Raw genomic sequence first — 19652 nt, forward strand, 5'->3', positions numbered from 1 at the left:
AACAACCCTTTAAAAACAAGTGGGAATTAAAAGTTTTGACTTTCAAATCCATAAATAAGAACACAGAGTGTTTTTCAAATAAGAATGACCTCATCCTAATACTGCAGAGAGACATCTGCTCAACAAAGAGCTCCTCCCATGAGCCAAGGCTGCCACCCTGAGGCCAACATAATAACTGCTACTATATTTCACACCAGGTGATGTCATAATTACAGAAAGACTCAGGGACAAGGGGTGGGGGTGTAAAAGTGAGAAACAGACAGGGGGGGGGCAGTGATGTCATGTTTTAGAGCATGCTGTCAGGCAGTGGAAGCCTTTGTCCAAACTCCAGTCTGCAGAGAGACAGACACTACAGAGGTATCACTCCGTTATTCCTATATCACCATTCTCAACAGTTCTGGTCGATAAGGACATAACATAACTCAAAGTCCTCATGTTCAATCTGGCCAAAGACTCGACACCACATCCTTCAGGAACCCATTTCAGTCCATGTGATTCCAGACTCTGCAGTCTCTGCACTGCACTCCCGACAATTTCATACCATTCTAGACAATTCCATTGCATTCAAAACAATCACCACCTACTCTGAGAGTAATCTCCTCTGATTCTGGCCATGACAGGCAATTTGTTCTTCCAACAATCTAACAGAGAAAAACAATGAGTGAGGATACTCTCATTCAAAGACAAGGGAAAGGGAACAATACAAAAAGGATGCAGGAAGAAAGAGACAGAAAAAGCCACCAAGGGGGAAAGACAGACATAAAGCAAGAGGAGAATAAGACCGACAACCTTTAATTTTAGCAGTTGGATATTGACTTTTAAAGTACTTGCTGAAAGGGGTGTGAGGTAGAGAAATAAACAAGAATGAAGGCATTAGTGAGACAAAAAGCAAGAGGAGAATAAGACAGACAACCTTTCATTTTAGCAGTAGGATATTGACTTTTAAAGTACTTGCTGAAAGGGGTGTGAGGTAGAGAAACAAACAAGAATGAAGGCATTAGTGAGACAGAGAGTGTTCTGTAGCTTCATCGGATCAAAACATTATAATAATTTATGTCCACTTTATCAGCCACGTAGTTCAATTATGAGTCATTACAGATCAGATTTGACAGTTTGCATTCATAACTACAACCTTCTTGTGTCCAACTTCCATGTGAACACGACTGAAAAGGTAGTCGTGGCAGGGTAGAGAAGAAACTATTGCTCATGTAAAAAAAAGGCAAGAACAAAGACACGTGTGATGCACAAAGGTAACAAAAAATGAATGTGCTCAAAGATCAATTATAAACAAATGCAACCTGAAAGCCACTGATACCACTGTGACCCATTTTCTTTACCTTTGCAAATATCAGCAAACCCTGTTACTCTGTTGAAGTGTCTTTCTCATAGATATACTGACACCACATGGTGTGCTAATGTAAAGACTGATGGCTGTCAAATTAAACGATGATTTCTTATTGAATAGTATAACTTATGTACTGTAAAACGGATGGTGGGATAAGTGAAATCTTTTATGACTGCATGTATAACTATTTGCTAGTTAGCAATCATGTTGAATCAAATTGAATGGAATATTTTGTGAACACTTTTTTGGAATCAGAATCCTAATTTAAAGGTCAAGAGATAAAGAGACAGAAAAGAAACATAATCCTCGGAAAAAAAAGTGACATGCATATTTTAGGTTTTTTTTGTATTAATTATCACGAATGTGTCTGATTTGCTGAGTACTCTAAAGCAACATGATACACCTTTTTTACCTTAATTAACAGTTTCAAAATAATTTTGAGGGGTTCACTTACTTACTTTCATTGCTTATGACACAACGCAACACTGACTCTGAGAAAAAGTACCTGCATTCTCAGTGGCATCATTACAACGGTCACTAAACAGGAACCATTTGAAACACAAATGCTGCCTGTTGCTCCTTTGAATGAAAGTGACTGCCACAACCAGGTCCAGTAAGTTCAAGTGTAATCCCAACCTGAGCTAAAAAGACTCATGGTGGCATGTGCACAGTGCTGCTTTAAGTCTATGACTAAGACTCGTGAGCCGAGTGTGCTGTGGTCAAATTATATTTCCCACAAAGAAATACAAGTGGGAACAGAAATCTACACCATCACCACAAAAAAGCTAGTGTTATCTACACTCAATTCCTGACAGCTTGCAACCATTCAACCCAATTACAGACTCAGATTCTATGTATGGCAAGAAAACTAGCACATCAAATATCAAAAGCCTGAGCAGATGCTTTTACATAGGCTCTATTACTACTAATGACTCAGAAGGGAGGATGCAGGCAACAAAGTGAAGAGAAGGCGTGAGGGAGATACATGGGTTATTTCATAAAGAAGCTCAGGGGACAGAGGAAACTGTGAAAATGAAAGAAAGGTGGAGAGATAAAGTGATCAACAGTGTAAACGAGCAGATAACAGGGAAAAGCGTAAGCCTTTGTTTATGGGTACAATGCCATATGTGCGTCGATGAGTACAACGTGTCTTTGTATGGCTGTTGCGACCCCATGGTGAGAGAAATGCCTGAAGAGTTTATATATTATGCTCTCTTCTTCCATCTCTAAAAAACCTGTAATCTGATGCCAGCCGGCTCTCGGATGAATTACAAACCCAGGATGCAATGTAATATTTAAACTTTTTTACTACTACTACTACTACTACTACTACATATAATAAAGTAATATGCTTTGATTGCTAGGACGACTTAAGAGAGCAGAATAAAACATAAAAAAATAAAACATTTTTGATATTTACAAAATTGGTGTTGCTTTAATCTCGCAGTTGGACAATCACTGTTTTATAATGAAGCCTTCACATTTCTCATTTCTGATAAAAAAAATAAAAAATAAAACCTAACCATTCTGGTTGACAACAACCAGCCATGTTACTGAGCTGGATTCTATTTTAAAAGTTAAATTGAAAATATAAGTAGCCATGGAGATATGCAGTCACAGTGCTGTGGGAAAAACACCAGAACACCTTGTTCTCAGACAGCATCTTAACACTAAAAACTTTGAGCACTGGTGACTTTCCTCCAATTACTTATATTAACCATTTAAAAACATGTTTTTGTTACGCTGAGATTGTTAAAGGCAGTTCCCTGTTTAGGAAGCTCAATTCCAAGCCCCTCACACAAAAGGTGCAGTAGATGCAAGGTACAGCTTACTGACAAGGCAAGAGCGCCCTCATGTGTTTAAATGTAATGATGACATTTTAAGACAAATACGATACTGTAAGGTATTTAGAAGGACAAAAATGAAATGAGATTAATAACATTGGTAATTGTATTCTATTACTACTGACTAACAGTCAATAGATTTAATAGATAATAGTCAATAGTCACTAGCACAAATAAACCACCTCTTACCAGTAATCTTGTATCCACTGGCAGCAAGCTGTCCAGCCATGTACTCCCCATCTGAGTTGTTGTGACTGCAGCCCCATGTTTTCATCCAAATCTTCTGGGTCCCAGGGATCAAGCTAAACATTAGCAACAGTGAAATATGTCTCCATTATAAGTAGAAAGGAAATGACAAAAAACATAACATAAAAAATGATTTTATAAACACTGCATGAAACCTGATCTTAAGCCTTATATTTTACTCAAACAGATTACTTAGATGAGATCACATTATAACCTCATACTGGAGTTTCCATATTGGTGGATGAAACATGGATAAGAGTTGTATTAGGTGCTCTGTAAATTATAAATTAATATTCTTTTTGCAACTAAGCATCATAATCAAAATATCTCATTTGGAATAAAGCCAACAGTTGGGTTATTGATGTTCATGTAAATCTAGTCATTGGCTCAATTCCAGCAAGAGTCCAGTAATCTTCTTCAACAAACCAACAGGAAAAAAAGTCGAACATAAAACTAAATCATGTAGATGAATGCAAACACTATAGTCATCAATCTGTGCTTTTCCCAGTCTGGGCCTTTTTTCATCATATTTCATATTTTGAAAAGTCACAGTAACAAAAACATGAATCTACTCTAAATAATAAATCAAATCAATTCAATTTATCTTCATTAAATTCAGGGCTGCCGTCTCACTGTCACACTGACCGGATTTATGAGGCAGCATGTCCAAGTACCTCTGTTTTGACAGGCATTGTCCCACACAAAAAATAAAAATTCAAACCACATCTGAAAGAAATCCATTCTGATTGCTCAAATCAGATTTCAAATTGTCTTGCATCACTTGCATCACATGACACACAACGATGTCAAACTAGTGTCGGAAGCACTAGAAGTATTTAATCACACCGCAGAGTGCTAAAAAACTTTTGTGCAGTGGAGAAGATCTGCACTACAACTTACAACAAGGTGATTGTGAATTGATGCACCACTATTTTTCCTAAATGCATGTATGAAAGCCACATCACAAACATGGATACGTATATGTTGCTACCAAACAAACCACAGATAGGTTTGGTATGTCTTGACACACATAACTCATTTTGTCACTTGCAGTCAACAGTGCAAACAGTTTGCCTGTGAAAATCTGATTAAAGAAAAAAAATCTGATTTACCTTTAGCCTCAACATAACTTTACAGACATTAAGCAGAGCCATTGTTAATGTTACCTGTAACACCTATGCTGTCAGAATGTCTGCTGTGAGAAAAAGGACCATAGCAAGCCAAAACAGCCTTAATCAACCTGTATGCAGAATACCAGAACAAACAACTATCCATTACTAAGCACTTTATCAAACATTTGACCTACCTGTCAGCTTGCAGCTCCTCATTGCTGAGAAGCTCTTTTCTTTTCCTGGACCTCGGAATGATATTCTTTCTAGCACTCAGTCTCTCGTGAGGAGTGGGGTCACTAGAAGATACCATGTCTTCGATGTCGTCGATCAGGGAGTCACAGGTAGACGGCATGATGGCCTGAAACTATACAGAGTCTTAGTCAACAATTCAGCAGATCATCATTTTAGTCTCTAAAAAAGCGAGACCGCAAAGTCACTAAAACGTATGGATCGATATTTATTTAGCAAACGTTTTTACAGGTGTCTTTGAAGTACAAGCTGTCTTGACCTCCTTCGCTGTGAGTGTTCTTATGATCAATGTTTTGTCAATGTCGACGTCTTGCTGTTTATTTGCTCCAAAAGTAAACTAAATACAGGTCTAATAAAATCATTGCCTAAACTGAACAATATGACAACAAAATAATGTTTTTGGGGGTAAACAAACAACAATAATCCATTATTGCAAGACAGTAGCTGCACCTAAAAATCAAAACAAATAAATAAATGTATTTCGAGACAAAAATATCACTCTCTCCATACATGTATAAATAAAAAAAATTAAGTTTGAAAAGTGAAGTACACAATTTTAATTCATCTGTGCAGCTGTTCCACAGATCCACACCCTAAACTGATATACCGTTTTTCTCTGTCTTAAATGCTCTTATTTTAAAACATTTAATTCATCTCTTTGGCGTCATTGAGGTCATTTTTATTTTAAACATAACTTTCAAAGGTTATACAATTGGTTGCAGGTGACAGGTCCACTAAGTCATAACATTTGGATGTCTGTAGGTTCAGGAACAATGCATTTGTTGGTTCATTATAAGCAGACGTCAACCTTAGGTGATCTTGCAACGTCTACACAGACAACAATGCATATTCTGCTCTGTTTTGTTGGAAATATCACAGAAATCACCAAGCTACATGTACGTGGTATTTTAAAAAAAATTCTTAAACATAACAATCAGTGAAAATGTTTGTAATTACTCTGCTATAAACACCAGTTATCACAGTAATAATCAATGCATTCAAATAACAATTTACTGACAAGATGTGTCGTTTTAACCTATGAAAAAATCATTTTGACGGTCAGGCTAATGTTTTCTTTTTTCATCCGACTCTTACCTATAAACCCTGAACATTCAAACGCTGCACAATTTAAATTCGCTGTCGTTGACTGAAAACTCCACCTTAGTGTGTAAATTAACAGACACCTTCAGGCCCGCAGTTTGATTTTGTTGGTCAATATGTCCAAGCTAGCTAGTAGCATGGCTAGCCTCATTAGCTAGGATTAGCTCATTACCCACGTGTCCCTTATTTTGTGCGGAAATTAAACGTCAAATAGAGTCAGTGTCCCCTACCTTGGCTGCAGTGGGATGGTTGGTTGAGATAAATGCGATTCACCAGCAACGTGTCCCTCGAAAGCAAAGACAATTTATTCTTTACACCATCAAAACAACAACTCACAACTCCCAGACTGCCATACTTGTGCCTGGCAACGGCAGGTGCAGAGGGACAAACCTAAGTAGTAGCGTTATGGGTTTTTTTTAGGACAAAACTCAAGAACTTATTTACAGTATTTGACCCGATTTAATGCCCTTTTGGATGAGATTTTATTCTATAAATTGCTAAATTTATATCAATATATATTGATATATATCAATATAACTGTTATAATATGCTTAACAGTTGCTGTCATTTGGGTATTATTAACAATGTTCCATTTAGTGCTTTCAGTAAAGACACAAATTTCCGTTTCAAAACTTTGTCTACCAACCATAACAGAAAAGCGATAAAAAAAAACATTGACTATGTGCTCCAAATGTATTATTTTCGTTCATCATTAAATTACGGCTCAAAACCTTTGAACATATTTTATTTTAATTCGAGCAGTTATCTTTCCCATGTTCATTGGTACTGGGACTAATTTAAGAATATTCAACGATTTCTTTTTTATTATTTACTTATTATATTTTTTAAATGAAGCACATCAATGGACGGATGATGTTTCTAGTTTAAATCACCTTAATATTCCCATATTAAATCATTCAGCAGTACAGCTGATATTTTGTTTTTTAATTCAACACTAAAATGAATAGTAATAATCAATAAACATGTGAAGTAGCATGTTGCAGCTGAGCATTTCTCACCTCACCCTTACCTTCCAAGCATGTCAGTTTAACTGTGGTAGCCTTTAGTTGTCATAAAAACTCAAAGGTTAATTTTGTGTAATGAAAACATCTGTAGTTATTTGATATTCCATTTCTGCCCCATGGAAATAATTTCACCTGAATCTTATGCACTGGACATTTAGAGAGACAACACTTCAATTCTTTATTTATATCGTCTTTATTCAAATTTTTAGTTACAAATGCCCACAGTACAAAAATCCATATAACCCACCCACCCCAACAAATACAACACAGTTTCCTCATTCAACAGATGTTAAAGAAACAGTTTATATAACTGAATAACACGCATCAAAACCAACAAATGACTTTACCTTTTACATTCAACAGCACGCAAATACTTTCACCCATGCGTTCAAATAGCAAAAAAAGGTAATGATATTACAGCTATTGTTCTCATAATCAACGGAAACAAGCATCAACATCATATTTTACAGTCAATTGTTTCCAAGAAAATAGTTTACTTTTCACATTTCCATTGCAGAAGCTTTATGGGTCTGATTGTATTTGGTAACAGCTTAAGAATAACCATATCAAAACAGCAGGAAAAAAACGATGCTTTTTCTACATAAACTAAAATTAACACACTGTGTCAAATGATGACTTCCTGCAAGGGCTAATCATACATCCTTCGCATTTTAGAAATGTAGTTTTTTTTCAACTCACTCATAATACGCCCAAACACTGGCTAATGAGCATTAGAAGTCCATTAGAATCTACAACATTCCATTAGAAAGTGGTGAATTCAAGTTTTTCTCACATAAAAGTGGATAAAATAGCAACCAGATTCTGGTCACTTGTGAGAGATGGGGGGGGGGGGGGTTAACTGCAAATTTGTATGGAAAATGGCCCAGATAATGTTACTCAAATGTTAGGAAAAACATTGACTTTTCCATAAATACAAAACAAAAAATGACACTTAGTCAAATTGCATTCACTTGTGATGGTGACACAAACTGTGCCAAGTTGTGATGAATGGATGAGGTTCAGAAACAAATGGGAACAAAAATAAATGCTGTTTTAACAGGCTTTAAAACTGATTAAGTGAAAATGGCAGGAAAGCAAAAATTAAACTAAATGATCATCCTCTGTATCACAAAACACAATGCACATCAGCACAGATCAACAGGTCACTGAGCCTTGTTCAGTGGGGCAATGTGAGGGCAGACTAACTTTGAATGAACACCTGCAGATACAGTATGTATTTTTAAAAGTGTACTACTTTTTGGGAGATGGAAGCTGACAGTAAGGTATAGAAAATAGCCAATAAAAAATATTGCAATACATTTTTCCACTTCACTATCAATTAAATGTGCATCCCCAATTTAAGATGTGAAAGCACAAGACTTTAAGAGCAAAGCCAATACTCATTACTCGATCAGGTTAAACAGGATCTCACACCTCCGAAATGACAAAAGTGCAATGGTAATATCCAATATCACACCAAAAATAATGTTATTTCTATGGATTCAAACACACACACACACACACTACCTCTATGCCCTATTACTATTGTCAGAAATGTAGTAAGAGGTAGCCTACAGTACCTTGTGCGATGAAAACAATTAGAAAACTATACATGAATTTACACACATTGTAAGCTTACTCTTTAGCAAGCTTGATTTTTGACATTTATTCACACATGCTGCATACGTAATAACTCAAGCACACATCAATCAGGTCAGGGGGAGTTAGCATTAGCAGCCGCAGGTTTCTCTAGGTTAAAAAGCTATAGGTTTCAGGCAAGTCGTTTGTTTTTTGTCGATATCAGGGATGTCAAACACATGCAGCTATTAGACAGCAACAGTGCTCCAAATGTATACAGAGGAAAACCACATCTCTACATCCTCTTAGCTCAAGTAGGTGTTTTTTAGCAACCATTTTGAGTTTTAGTGAAGCCAAACACAAGATTTGGATGACCGAACTGAATCTGCTTAGTTACAATAATGGTAGTTTTAATTATTTAAAAAAATTTTTTCAATAAATGGTGAGAAATAAGCCCTCCATTACATGCTACAGCCTCAAAAGGGTGGCTGTGTGATGGCTAGGTAACGATATTAGTTACTTCTACAGTATTAAAATCCATAAAACAACATAAAAAGACTAATACTCACCTAACCTGTCTGCCACACTGCTTTCAGTACAGTGCACATCAAGTGATTCAATGTCAAATGTTTCTGATATCACAACACAGTCTAACTAAAGAGGCATTAGGGGAAGGGTTTTTTGTGGCAGCTTCTGCTGATGGCTATGGCAGGAATACATGAAAAGCAGCAAAACAGAGGGAAAGTTTCAGCCCTGACTTTTCAAAATATAAACAATATAAGTAAACCTGGCTTGTGTCCCAACAAGCAAGATTTATATACATTAGACCTCCCAAATTACACAGGAGTGATGGCTTGTCAGGCCTCAATTAGCAACAAAAATAAAATCTGGGTTTAATTAGGTTAGACATCACTTCCCCCCCCAGTTGAAAATATTTGCATGAGTCATTGCACTTTACAAATTGAGGTTATACAATTGATTGCAGGTGATAGGATGATCAGGTGAATGGGTATAAGACTGCTTGTTTATTTTAAGAGCATTTAGGGCGCACTCACTATTTTCCATTATCATTTTACAGTTGACTTGAATTTTCACTCACGGGCATAAAAACATTCATGCCACTCTCAATCAATCTACACAGTGCTTATTTGTACACAACAGTCACATTCTTCCAAACGTTGGAATCAGACATCCTGATACGAGTCTGAGCGGGTGCACACACACACACACAACACACAGGATAGGTGGCCAATGCCTCAGCGTGCTGAACACAACTGTAAATGAACTGTAGTCATGGATGAAGTGCACCCAAACTGCCCCATTTTCTTAAGAGATTTATTTTAGTTTCTAAAATGGTCTACATTTGAACACAGAAAATGCCTACAAAACAGGGAGCAGCTCAATCACAGATCATGGTGTAAAAGAATGCAATCACTAAAAAGGTCTTTAGTAACCCCTCTCCTCACAGCACTTGGCATTAGCATATCTTCAGGATGGAATACCTGGATGAAATTACAAGAAAACCTACAAGAAAATGCATAATTGGGAAAACACAGGTAAATCTTTATCATCTGTTGCCAAAACAGATTTATTTCAACCCTGTAAATCATCATAGGTGCAGCATCCTTAGTCAAGTTTTCTTCTTCCCTGCAGAGAACTTCACCGATGGTCTCAGGTGATCACATCAGGTGTATTTATTCTTGAATGATATATGCTTAACTCATATTACTGAGAATATGTTAATGCCAGGTAACGTGAATATTTTCAAACTGTTCTCTTTTCACTGACATGACCCTCGCTAACAGTGGGCGGATAATTTCCCTCCCATCGTTGGTCAGACAGACCAGATGCTCACCAATGCTCAGCTACACTGGAGGCCTTACATAAGCCTGAGACAAGGATTAATGGATTATGTCTGCACATCAACCAGTCACATCTGTGTGTGAAAATCATTCAAGGCCATTTCTCTCTCACACCCTGAGAGAACAGGTCATTTAGTCCCACTGGGACTGAAAGGGCCATTTCCATCTATTCAAAACTGGCTCCCACTAACTACACAGTCAGTCATAAGCATCAAATTCCCTCTGATTCTCCACATCTCACAGGCACAATCTGCATTCCAGTTAGCTAATGCTAGCTACACAGGAGGTCATCCAGGCAGGAGGGCATTTTATCAAAGTCATAGGCTTCAAACAAATCACTTATTCCCTGGTCATCTCCCAAACCTAAAAGGTAGTCCTCTTGGTCCAGAAGAGGAGGTCCAAGGTTTAAGAAAGGCCCCAAAGAAGAAGGGATCTGGTCTTCTGTCTGTTGGAGAAGACTGGTGTAAGGGGACGAGATGGGGGAGAGCGTTGTGACAGAGACAGCTAAAGAGGAGGGAGGTGGAGCCACAGAGGAACTAGGAGAGTTGGTCTTGCAGCTGGGATCTGTGAAAGCAAGTGGAGTTAAATTGTTATTATACAGTAGGACTGTCACTTTTTATTCAAAATGTGATATGTATTTCAAATAGGGGATGAAAAGTTCCCCTTTGAACTTGCATCACATGCATGAAATGCCACCTGCCATCTTGTAAGTGCCTATTTAAGTAGTACCTTTTAGAATCCAGCAGAGGGTGCATGCAATGTTTGCTACAAGAGTTTTTTTCTGTCTGTACCCCACCAAGAGAATATTGATCAAACCTGACTTGAACCAGACACACATTCTATATTTCTTGTTGGAGCCAGACCTATAACCAGCTCATGTGCACCAACGCACCGGCACAATGGCAAACGACAAAAGCTGCCGTTACATATATCAAAAAACTCTGTGGTGCGTACATGGGAAATGGTCTGTATTTACATAGCACTTTTGTAGTCTTGAGGCTTTTACCCTTCACCCATTCAATCACACATTCAAATAAAGAGTCAAATAAACCTGGAGTCTGTGTTCGTGTGAAACAAACCTTGAAGGACCGTTAGGAAAGGTGAGTTCCCGTTGATGTCTGTACCGCCATTTTTTACAGGACTCCTCGGGTCATTTTCCTCATCTGGGCACAGCAAGACTTCTATTGGACCTTTGGAGCTGGTCAGATGGATGGACAAACTCTGGAGAGAGAAAACAAAGCACAATCAGTTCAACGCTGGCAGAACTACACTTGATATGATGGATAAAAAGACTGAGTTTATTCAAGTACAATTCTTTCCCTGTTGCCTTATCTTGAGGATCTTCCACAACAGACAAGGTAATACAAAATATCTGATTTTAGACTGACTTGGTTGCCGAGATGCCAGCAGCCACATATCTTACAAAACCACCAGTATCACCTACTCTCAGGAAGGATAACTTTAATTGAAAGATGTGCTGTTGTTCATGTAGAAATTACATACTGGAAAAGTCTGCTGCAACTTACATTTCCTGCACCAATTCAGAAAGATTCTGATGTCAAAAAGTGAAAGATGGGGTTTGACCAACAACAAGGTTGTCCGTTAAGTATAAAAACTAAGCAGAGGCATATGCTATCACTACAGAAAACACTTGAATTTACATTGAAACTCCATCTATTATCCTTTGGGTTATCAGTACAGTTTCCAAAATGTAAATACAAGTCATAGGTTGGATGACAACATCAAAAACAACAAATCCAGATTATTGTGGCAATGTCTTGTATACGTACCTCATCAGGGTCTGGTACTTCTAGTTTGGTGTCTGTGGGAGCTTTGACGACAATAACAGTCTGGTCTCGGAGGTTTCCCAGCTGTTTGATGTCTTGGTATGTCACATAGGCATATGTGAAGACGCAAGCGTTAAAGAAATCACACCACCATGTCAGCGCATGTTGATACTAAAGTGTAGGTAGCCATCCATTAACGCCCATACAGCAACAACATATTGGTTTAGTAAAACCGGAGGAGTTGGTTAGTATGTTGACACCACAATGTCTAAGAGATTTGTTTTATGTGGCATAGGAGTAGTGCTGGGTGGTAAGATATGCTTATGCATATATATATATTTTTTTTATGCATAAGCATGAACTAGTGCTCCAGTGAGAGAGAGGCACAGTTGAGGGAGTGTGTGCTTGTGGTCAAGTTAGAGGGAGTGGCGCAAAGTATGTGCATGTAACTGCATACATGATCGGTACTCTAACCCCAGGATGCCACTGCATGCCTCTCCATTGCATCGAGAGTGACACGCATCCACCTTACATGTGTCAGCTTCCACCGACTCCGTTTGCATTGCATATCGCCACTGTCGTCGTTCTGTCAGCCTGCTGCTCCTGTGCAGAGTGTTCCATTTTTGCCGGTAGTGGGAACACAACACTTCAATTCAGCAGAATTGAGCACAATCGCCTGGCCGTGCCGCACGTTGACAGAGCCGTGAACGGCGCCGGTGGGTATTGACAGAACAAGCGTAGACAGCAACAGCAGAACGGAGTGTTCGCGGGAGGCAACACCAATGCAGTGGAATCCTTGGGTAATAGGTCATTTATGCTAAGTTGGTGGAGTACAGTGCTCATTGCTGCAGTTACTACCACAAATACTTCTTTCTCCTTTTCACTGTGTTGTGCAGCAGTGAAAAGGCTCCCCCGTCAAACAGTGTTTTGCTTTGCTATGTTCTTTATTTCATATATAGGTCTTGTGGTATATGAAAAGCACTATCTAGGACTGACGACACAGGAGTAAGATGACATAAAAATTCAAAAACATGTTCTATAAAGACAGTTGGATAGCTGTCATGTTTGCAGTATCTAATGGTAATAAATTAATATAGTAGTTATAGTAATAGTGGTTAAAACAAACAAAAGGATATTTCTGGTTGCTTGGCAACTCGCTCATGTGTCTCACGTCCAGGCTGCACCTCTGAATAAGTTGTTCAAGCTTCTGCTCTTCTTCTACCAGTGCAGAAACCTCTGCCGTTAGCCTCTGTCTCTGGTTCAGTGCTCCTTCTACCTCCAACAAACTGCAGCCCCTATGAGAGAGAGAGGGGGAGAGAGAGAGAGAGAGAGAGAGAGAGAGTAAAAATGGGGCTTTCATCTCAGTTGTGCTTGGTTTGAAAAAAAAAAAACAAACAAACAAAAACATTTCGAGTGGACAACAAAACTGAAGGATGATGAAAATTGTGTCTGTGATAAACCAAGTCTCTCTCAGATAGTATCGAACATATGAAAATATAATTATATTTGCAGAGGACTGTGGCACAATCAGGTCTCTTCACACTTTAATGTGGAAACAGCTTGCATGCAGCCACTTGTCTCCATGTGCTGTAGAGGCCAAGGAAAACTCTGAACCCATTTACTGGCCAAAACTGTTACATGACACATAACGCAATAATTGAAGACAAACCTTAAGACTTTCAAAACACAACATTTTTGTGGCTTTGCTTTGGTGTTTCCCTTGTTTCTGTTATGTATATGGCACGTTCAATACCACCATTGAGTAAAGGGGAGACTGAGCTGCAGTGCTGCCATGACATAAATACAATCACAGAACATCTTGTTACCAATGTGCTGTCAGTTGCCTTTTTTCATACATTTGTGTTTGCTTTAATAGTTAAATTTAGATTTCCAGCAATGCTTTGCAGTGTAGGTTGCCTAATTTTAGCCACTTGTATATTACAAAAAAAAGAGTGTTAGTGAATGTGTTTGTGTGATGTGTGCTGTTATCATTGCCTTTCAATTGTTTGTTAAAGTAAGTTGTTTTCTGTCGCATTCACTAACTTTTCCTTGTGGGTACTTATGTTGCCCAGATACCCAACCAACTAAGTAAAGACTTGCTAAATCTGTGTTTTTCAAACATGTGTAGCTGAAAACCTTTGGAGGTGTACATACAGCATGCTCACCCTGTCTGTCACCTTTGTGAACAAAATAAAGACATTCTGCTTGTTGCATCTGCTCTGTAAAAAAGCAGTGGACAACCACAGAGTACTTTAATTAAAAGCCATGTTTTCATTCTTTTGTCACCATTAAAGTAAAAAAAAAAAATTGTAGCAGAAGCTGGCCATTGCCCACACAATCTTTACCACTGTCACTCTGACATATTTCTCTCACTTTTAGTAGTTGTTCGGGTGCAAACAACCACTAAACACCTAAAATTTTGTTAGGTATAACAAAATGTTCTCTTAAAAATATATAATCCAAGTATTGACTGAATGACAACTTACATCCACTGAATGTTGTTCTTCGACTTCTTCTTGATGAGATGAATGCCCTCTAGTACGTTTGTGATATCATATAGCCGTCTTTTCTGTACCTGAATCGAGAGAATACAGGTCTATAGTCTTAACTGCATATTTATCAAGCAATGGTCAACCATAAACGTACTGAATCATTTAATGCACTCAACAGACACATTCAAGTACCTGTAAGGTTTCAGCTGCAAGGTTGAGGTCTAAAACACCATCAGCAGACTGAGCAAGAAGGTCCACAAACTTCTTTGTTAACAGGCCAAGTGAGGTGTCATATCGCGTCTTTTCTGGTGGAGATTTGGGAGCTGGGGTAAAGAAAAGATAGCAGGAACAGAAAATTATTAAGGGTTGTACTAGATATTTACACTCAGCCACTGTATTAGGTATACATGTGTAACTGCTCATTAACAAAAATATCTAATTGGGTAGATGAGAGTAACTCTATTTATGCATGTAGACATGGTCAAGGCGACCTGTTAAAGTTCAAACAGAGCGAAGAAAGGGGATTTAAGTCACTATTACAGTGATCTACTGGGATATTCACAGACAACACATCTAAAGTTGTCAGAGAATGGTTCGAAAGAGAGAAAAATGTCCATTGAGCGGCAGTTTTCTGCCTTGTTGATACCAGAGGACAGATAAGAATGGCCAGACTGGTTCAACATAATAGAACGGCAACAATGACTCAAATGACCGTTTGTTACAATCAAGGTTAGCAGAAGAGCATCTCTGAAAACACACTGAATGCAAAAGCAGATGGTCACAGCAGAATACCTCACCAGGTGCTGTGTACCTAATAAAGTGAGTGTATATGTTTAGCAAGAATTTAAGACTCCAAAATTGAATGTAACAGCAATTCAAGTCAACCGGACCACAGAAAAAGAACAGTATATATTTAACAGATAGAATACAGTCCCTTTTAAGTAAATCCTAACTGTGTGAAGCTCATCATTCGACATTATGCTGTGACTGTGGCACAAAAATGTACATTCAACTGTGTGGTCATTTTGGAAAACAGGCTGGACAACATTTTATATGACACACATTGCAATGTTAGGGCAGTCAAACACTTCGGTGTTTTCTTTTTCCAGTCAGGAAATGGCAAAGACAAATGACTCAATCAGTCATAATCAGCTGGGTGTGTGTGACATACATGAAAAAGGGATAAAAGGCTCTAGTGCAGGTCAAGTAATGGAGAACAGTTAACCTATGGTTTTAATAATCACCAGGTGGGGGACATTTAAGTTCTCACCAGCATGTTGTACATTTCATGAATAATAAGGCAAATGTACTGAATGACTGTGAGAAGTCTCTTAATGGCTTTCTGCTTCTTACTTCTGGGTGTCTTTAGTCGGGCTCCATTTGTCGCTGTGGCTCCACCTCTGCCTCTTGGAGTTCTGACTGGTTCTGTCTGGTACTGGTGATCTGAATCATCGAGTGCCAATCGCCTTTTTGCCTAGAACGCCGTAAAGTTACAGTTAAAAGCAGACATTCTGTTTGATCTTACAGCATGCATTTAGTCACATTTAAAGACATTCCCCCGTCATGGTGAATAGCATAGTGACGCTTCATTAAATTGGGTCAGAAATATCGTAAGGGCATTATCCCTGAGACTCTATCACTTAATTTCTGATCAAGGCATGTTCACTCTATTTTCTGAAGTGATGAACACACATGTTTTTCATTAAAAGTGTCCATCTTATGCACAAGCATCATAAAACCAGTTTCTGATTTCTTCTTTTCAAGAATGACTGACCAAAACCAAACCACATAGCTTCTGAGTGAGTCACATCCATGAGTCTGATCACTCCTGCTGTGCAGTAATGTTGTAAAATACCAAACTGTTATGCAAGGATCCCGGCTTATTTTTTGCACCATAATTATACTTTATCACACCCACCAAATAAAAATCTCACAGCTCACAGGTCAAATGTGAGTTTATTGTCTGATGTTCATGTTGATTCTTTAGAGTTTCTAGTTTGTTTTTTACAAAGCCACGTGTTTATCACTTTCAACAGCGACACAAACCAGAATGTGCTAAACTTAAACTCAAGGTATTACTATCATTTAAAGCAATGTCTTTGCAGTCCTAGTGTTTTCATTACAAACCAAAAAAATAAGTACTTATGAACTCATTTGCCATTTCTCCAGTAAAAACCTGGACTCTTTATCCTGCCCATTAAATTGGCATTGTCTTCATGGCATAATGGACAATGTTCAGAGGGCAGGAACATCTTTTTTTCTGCAAGATATTTTCAGGAAGACTGTTTGCACTGTCAATTGTTAGTGATCGGATAGGACTGATGTGTCCAGACATAGCCATCTCCTCTATCCAACAACTTGTCTCGTCAAGGAGCTGAACTCTGCGATAGAAACTCACATTTATTACAATAATGTGCGAGTCAGTGGACAAACTTCAGTTTCTCCTCCATATTACTCTGTGGCATGAGGTTATATTATGCCACATCCATCCCTAGCTTTGACATGGTCATTTGAAGAATTAAAGAAATATGAATTTTACAATCATCTGAAAAAGGACTCTGTGAATGGTCTTTTAAACCAGGGAAACCTTAGGGTTTCCACATTTGCAAGCACCCACCCTTTATGTTAGTGTCTTTAAGAAGCTCAGTCCTCATATACTGCTGCATTTCCCTCTAAACATGTGGTGCAGACAATGTGTAATTACCTGAAATTATTTTGAACACACTTAAGCCCACCTTTAATACTTTCTTTTATGGTCTAGGCCTAGAGTAAGAAAATAATATGCCCTTTGACAGCCAAAATGTCAGCCATTTTAAAACAGCAAGCTGCTCCCCTCACCCCAGCCTGGTCATGGCTTCAGCCGACAGCAAAGAGCGTCTGGTTTAGTTCATGAAAGATGAACAGCCAGGAACGAACCAACACCCCGAATGCTGCTCAAACTATTTGGTGTGGTTTGTGCTGCATGTTGATAATACAGGAAACGAGCATCAGCACCCAAAGCAACAAACTCAAGTTTCACTTTACTTGGGTCATGAAAGTCACCATAACGTTACACTGTGTGGACAGCAGAGGGATATAAAGACATTAGTGCAGAATTAAGGTCAAGGGCGACAGCGAGTTATGTTGTCCTATAATGATCAACACTGCTGCGACTAGCATACACAGCTAACACATTTGTCAAGCTTCATCCAAGTTGGCTTGCATCTTCGGGGACGACTGTGAGGAATATGTATCGAGTCGTATTAAAGCTGGAGTAAACCTTTAAGCTGCACGACAAGCCCCTCCGTGTCTGTGCAAGTTTAGCCACTCGTGTGCTGCTTCAAAGCGTGAAAAAATAGCCAAGAGTCAGAGCCTGTCCAAAAAAAAAATCCCCCAACCCCCAAATTAAGACACCAACAGCAGCCACTAGGCCACCGCTAACGTTACTCATCTCTTACCAACACTTCCACCTGGCTGCCAGGGTTAAAGCACACTCAAAAGCACCATGAAGTTAGCCTAGCACGCTACTACATGACAGAGCCGTGTCCGCGTACATTCAAACTAACTTAAACTCGCCGTGTGCTTCCATAAAAGTCACCAAATCCACTTAAGCAAGCCACTTGGCCAACTTGGCTAGTTAGCCACCTCGCTACGGGTTGAGTGTTGGGGGAGAAGCTCTGGCTAACATAGCTAACGTTAGCTGCCCGAACAACAAGCTCGGCTAACATAGCAGGCTAACATTTTGTGGTGTTTATGGCTAGTTGTAGCATGTTTCCAAAACGAGCTGTGTAGGTTATTACCGGTGGTCTCCCCAGAGTGGGTCGTTGTCCAGTTCCGTTTGCTGCAGCTTGTTGTGGAGTTGTGTAAATGTTGTTTATCTGCGGCTCGGATAAACACACATTTGATGTCTGTGTAATGTTGCAAGGCGGAGAGGCGGTTATTATTTGGATATACGTAGCGTTGGATTGTCCGGGGTTTAAACGATCCGACAGGGTTGTTAATATGATATTATTGTCCAGAGGAGAGCCCCCAACCCCCGCTAAAATCACTTTGTCCGGAGCCGAGGAGATCCCTCTTCTCATCTTGCGTATTCAGGGTAACCCCTTTCTTGTCTCTGTACTTTCGAGCCCGTCTGGCTGCTAATCCGCCGCGACAGTTTCAAAAATAATCAGGCCAAAGTGAAGATGAAAGTCTGATTCATCGACTTTAGTCAAGTATTTTTCTTTAAAATGTTGCATTTAGGCAGATGCAACGGATTAAAAAGTAGCGCAACTCTCGTTTCAGCCGTCGAGAAATGGCTTCAGGAAACGGCCTGATGAATGAAGGGATACGGTTTGCGCGCTCAAGAGCCCTCCCGCGAAACTCGGATTTCCCGGGAAATTTTTAAACGGAATTTGCATGCCATACTTCATTGGCTGATCAGCGTCAGCACTCCGCCGATTTTGGTGCAGCATCGACCAATGGCAGCCCACGGCTCAGTGCGCCACGTGTTCATTGGCAGTTGTAAATATGTGACGTCACCGACACGCCTTTGTGCTATATTTGACAGAACGCTGAGTGGCGCAAGTGACCCACTGTACCAAACAAGAAATGATGACTAAAGCAACCAACAAACACACTCGTATTACTTTGCACACCCACTAAACCTTTATCTTTCCACTACATATTTTACTCATTTTACATATTGTATGTGTATGTGATCGACGTGGAGCTGAGGATTGCATAGACAATAAAACAAATATCAAAATAATTATAATAAATTTAATAATAACAATTAGATTCATCTCATCTCTCACTCCAAGTTAGTGTAATTTCATTATACCAGTGAGTGAAGTGTATGTGAGGAAGATGATTGTGAATGAGTCCATAGCTGACTTTGCTCTGCCTATTTCCACCAGTGTATTTTAACGTTGTCAATAATGGTGTTACTTTGAGAGCTTAATATTTTCTCAGGTGGTACTTGGTATAAAAAGTAACATATATGTTGTTTATATTCTGATGAGAAGCATTGAATCCTTTTTTTATTTATTGC

General features: G+C 38.9%; 2 protein-coding genes across 2 annotated transcripts in view; both read right to left on the reverse strand.

Annotated features, from left to right (window-relative positions):
- cdkal1 (CDK5 regulatory subunit associated protein 1-like 1) overlaps positions 1 to 6265 on the reverse strand; it is a 211355-nt gene extending 205090 nt beyond the window's left edge. Inside the window, exons 1-3 of the mRNA XM_058648452.1 lie at positions 6128 to 6265; positions 4742 to 4911; positions 3379 to 3491 (exon numbers count right to left, since the gene is read on the reverse strand). Of these exons, the coding sequence (XP_058504435.1) occupies positions 3379 to 3491; positions 4742 to 4899 (271 nt within the window). The 5' untranslated portion in view covers positions 4900 to 4911; positions 6128 to 6265. The remainder of the gene's footprint in view (positions 1 to 3378; positions 3492 to 4741; positions 4912 to 6127) is intronic.
- Positions 6266 to 9479: 3214 nt separating this feature from the next.
- On the reverse strand, positions 9480 to 18960 carry LOC131471612 (transcription factor E2F3-like). The gene is made up of 8 exons (XM_058648245.1): positions 18421 to 18960; positions 15995 to 16115; positions 14834 to 14964; positions 14636 to 14724; positions 13282 to 13444; positions 12153 to 12263; positions 11442 to 11583; positions 9480 to 10926 (listed from the first exon to the last, which is right to left on the reverse strand). The coding sequence occupies exons 1-8, from the start codon at positions 18700 to 18702 to the stop codon at positions 10634 to 10636; spliced, it is 1332 nt and encodes a 443-aa protein (XP_058504228.1). The 5' UTR covers positions 18703 to 18960; the 3' UTR covers positions 9480 to 10633.
- Positions 18961 to 19652: the final 692 nt, after the last annotated feature.

This window comes from Solea solea, chromosome 13, assembly GCF_958295425.1.
Source record: "Solea solea chromosome 13, fSolSol10.1, whole genome shotgun sequence".
NCBI classification, from domain to species: domain Eukaryota; kingdom Metazoa; phylum Chordata; class Actinopteri; order Pleuronectiformes; family Soleidae; genus Solea; species Solea solea.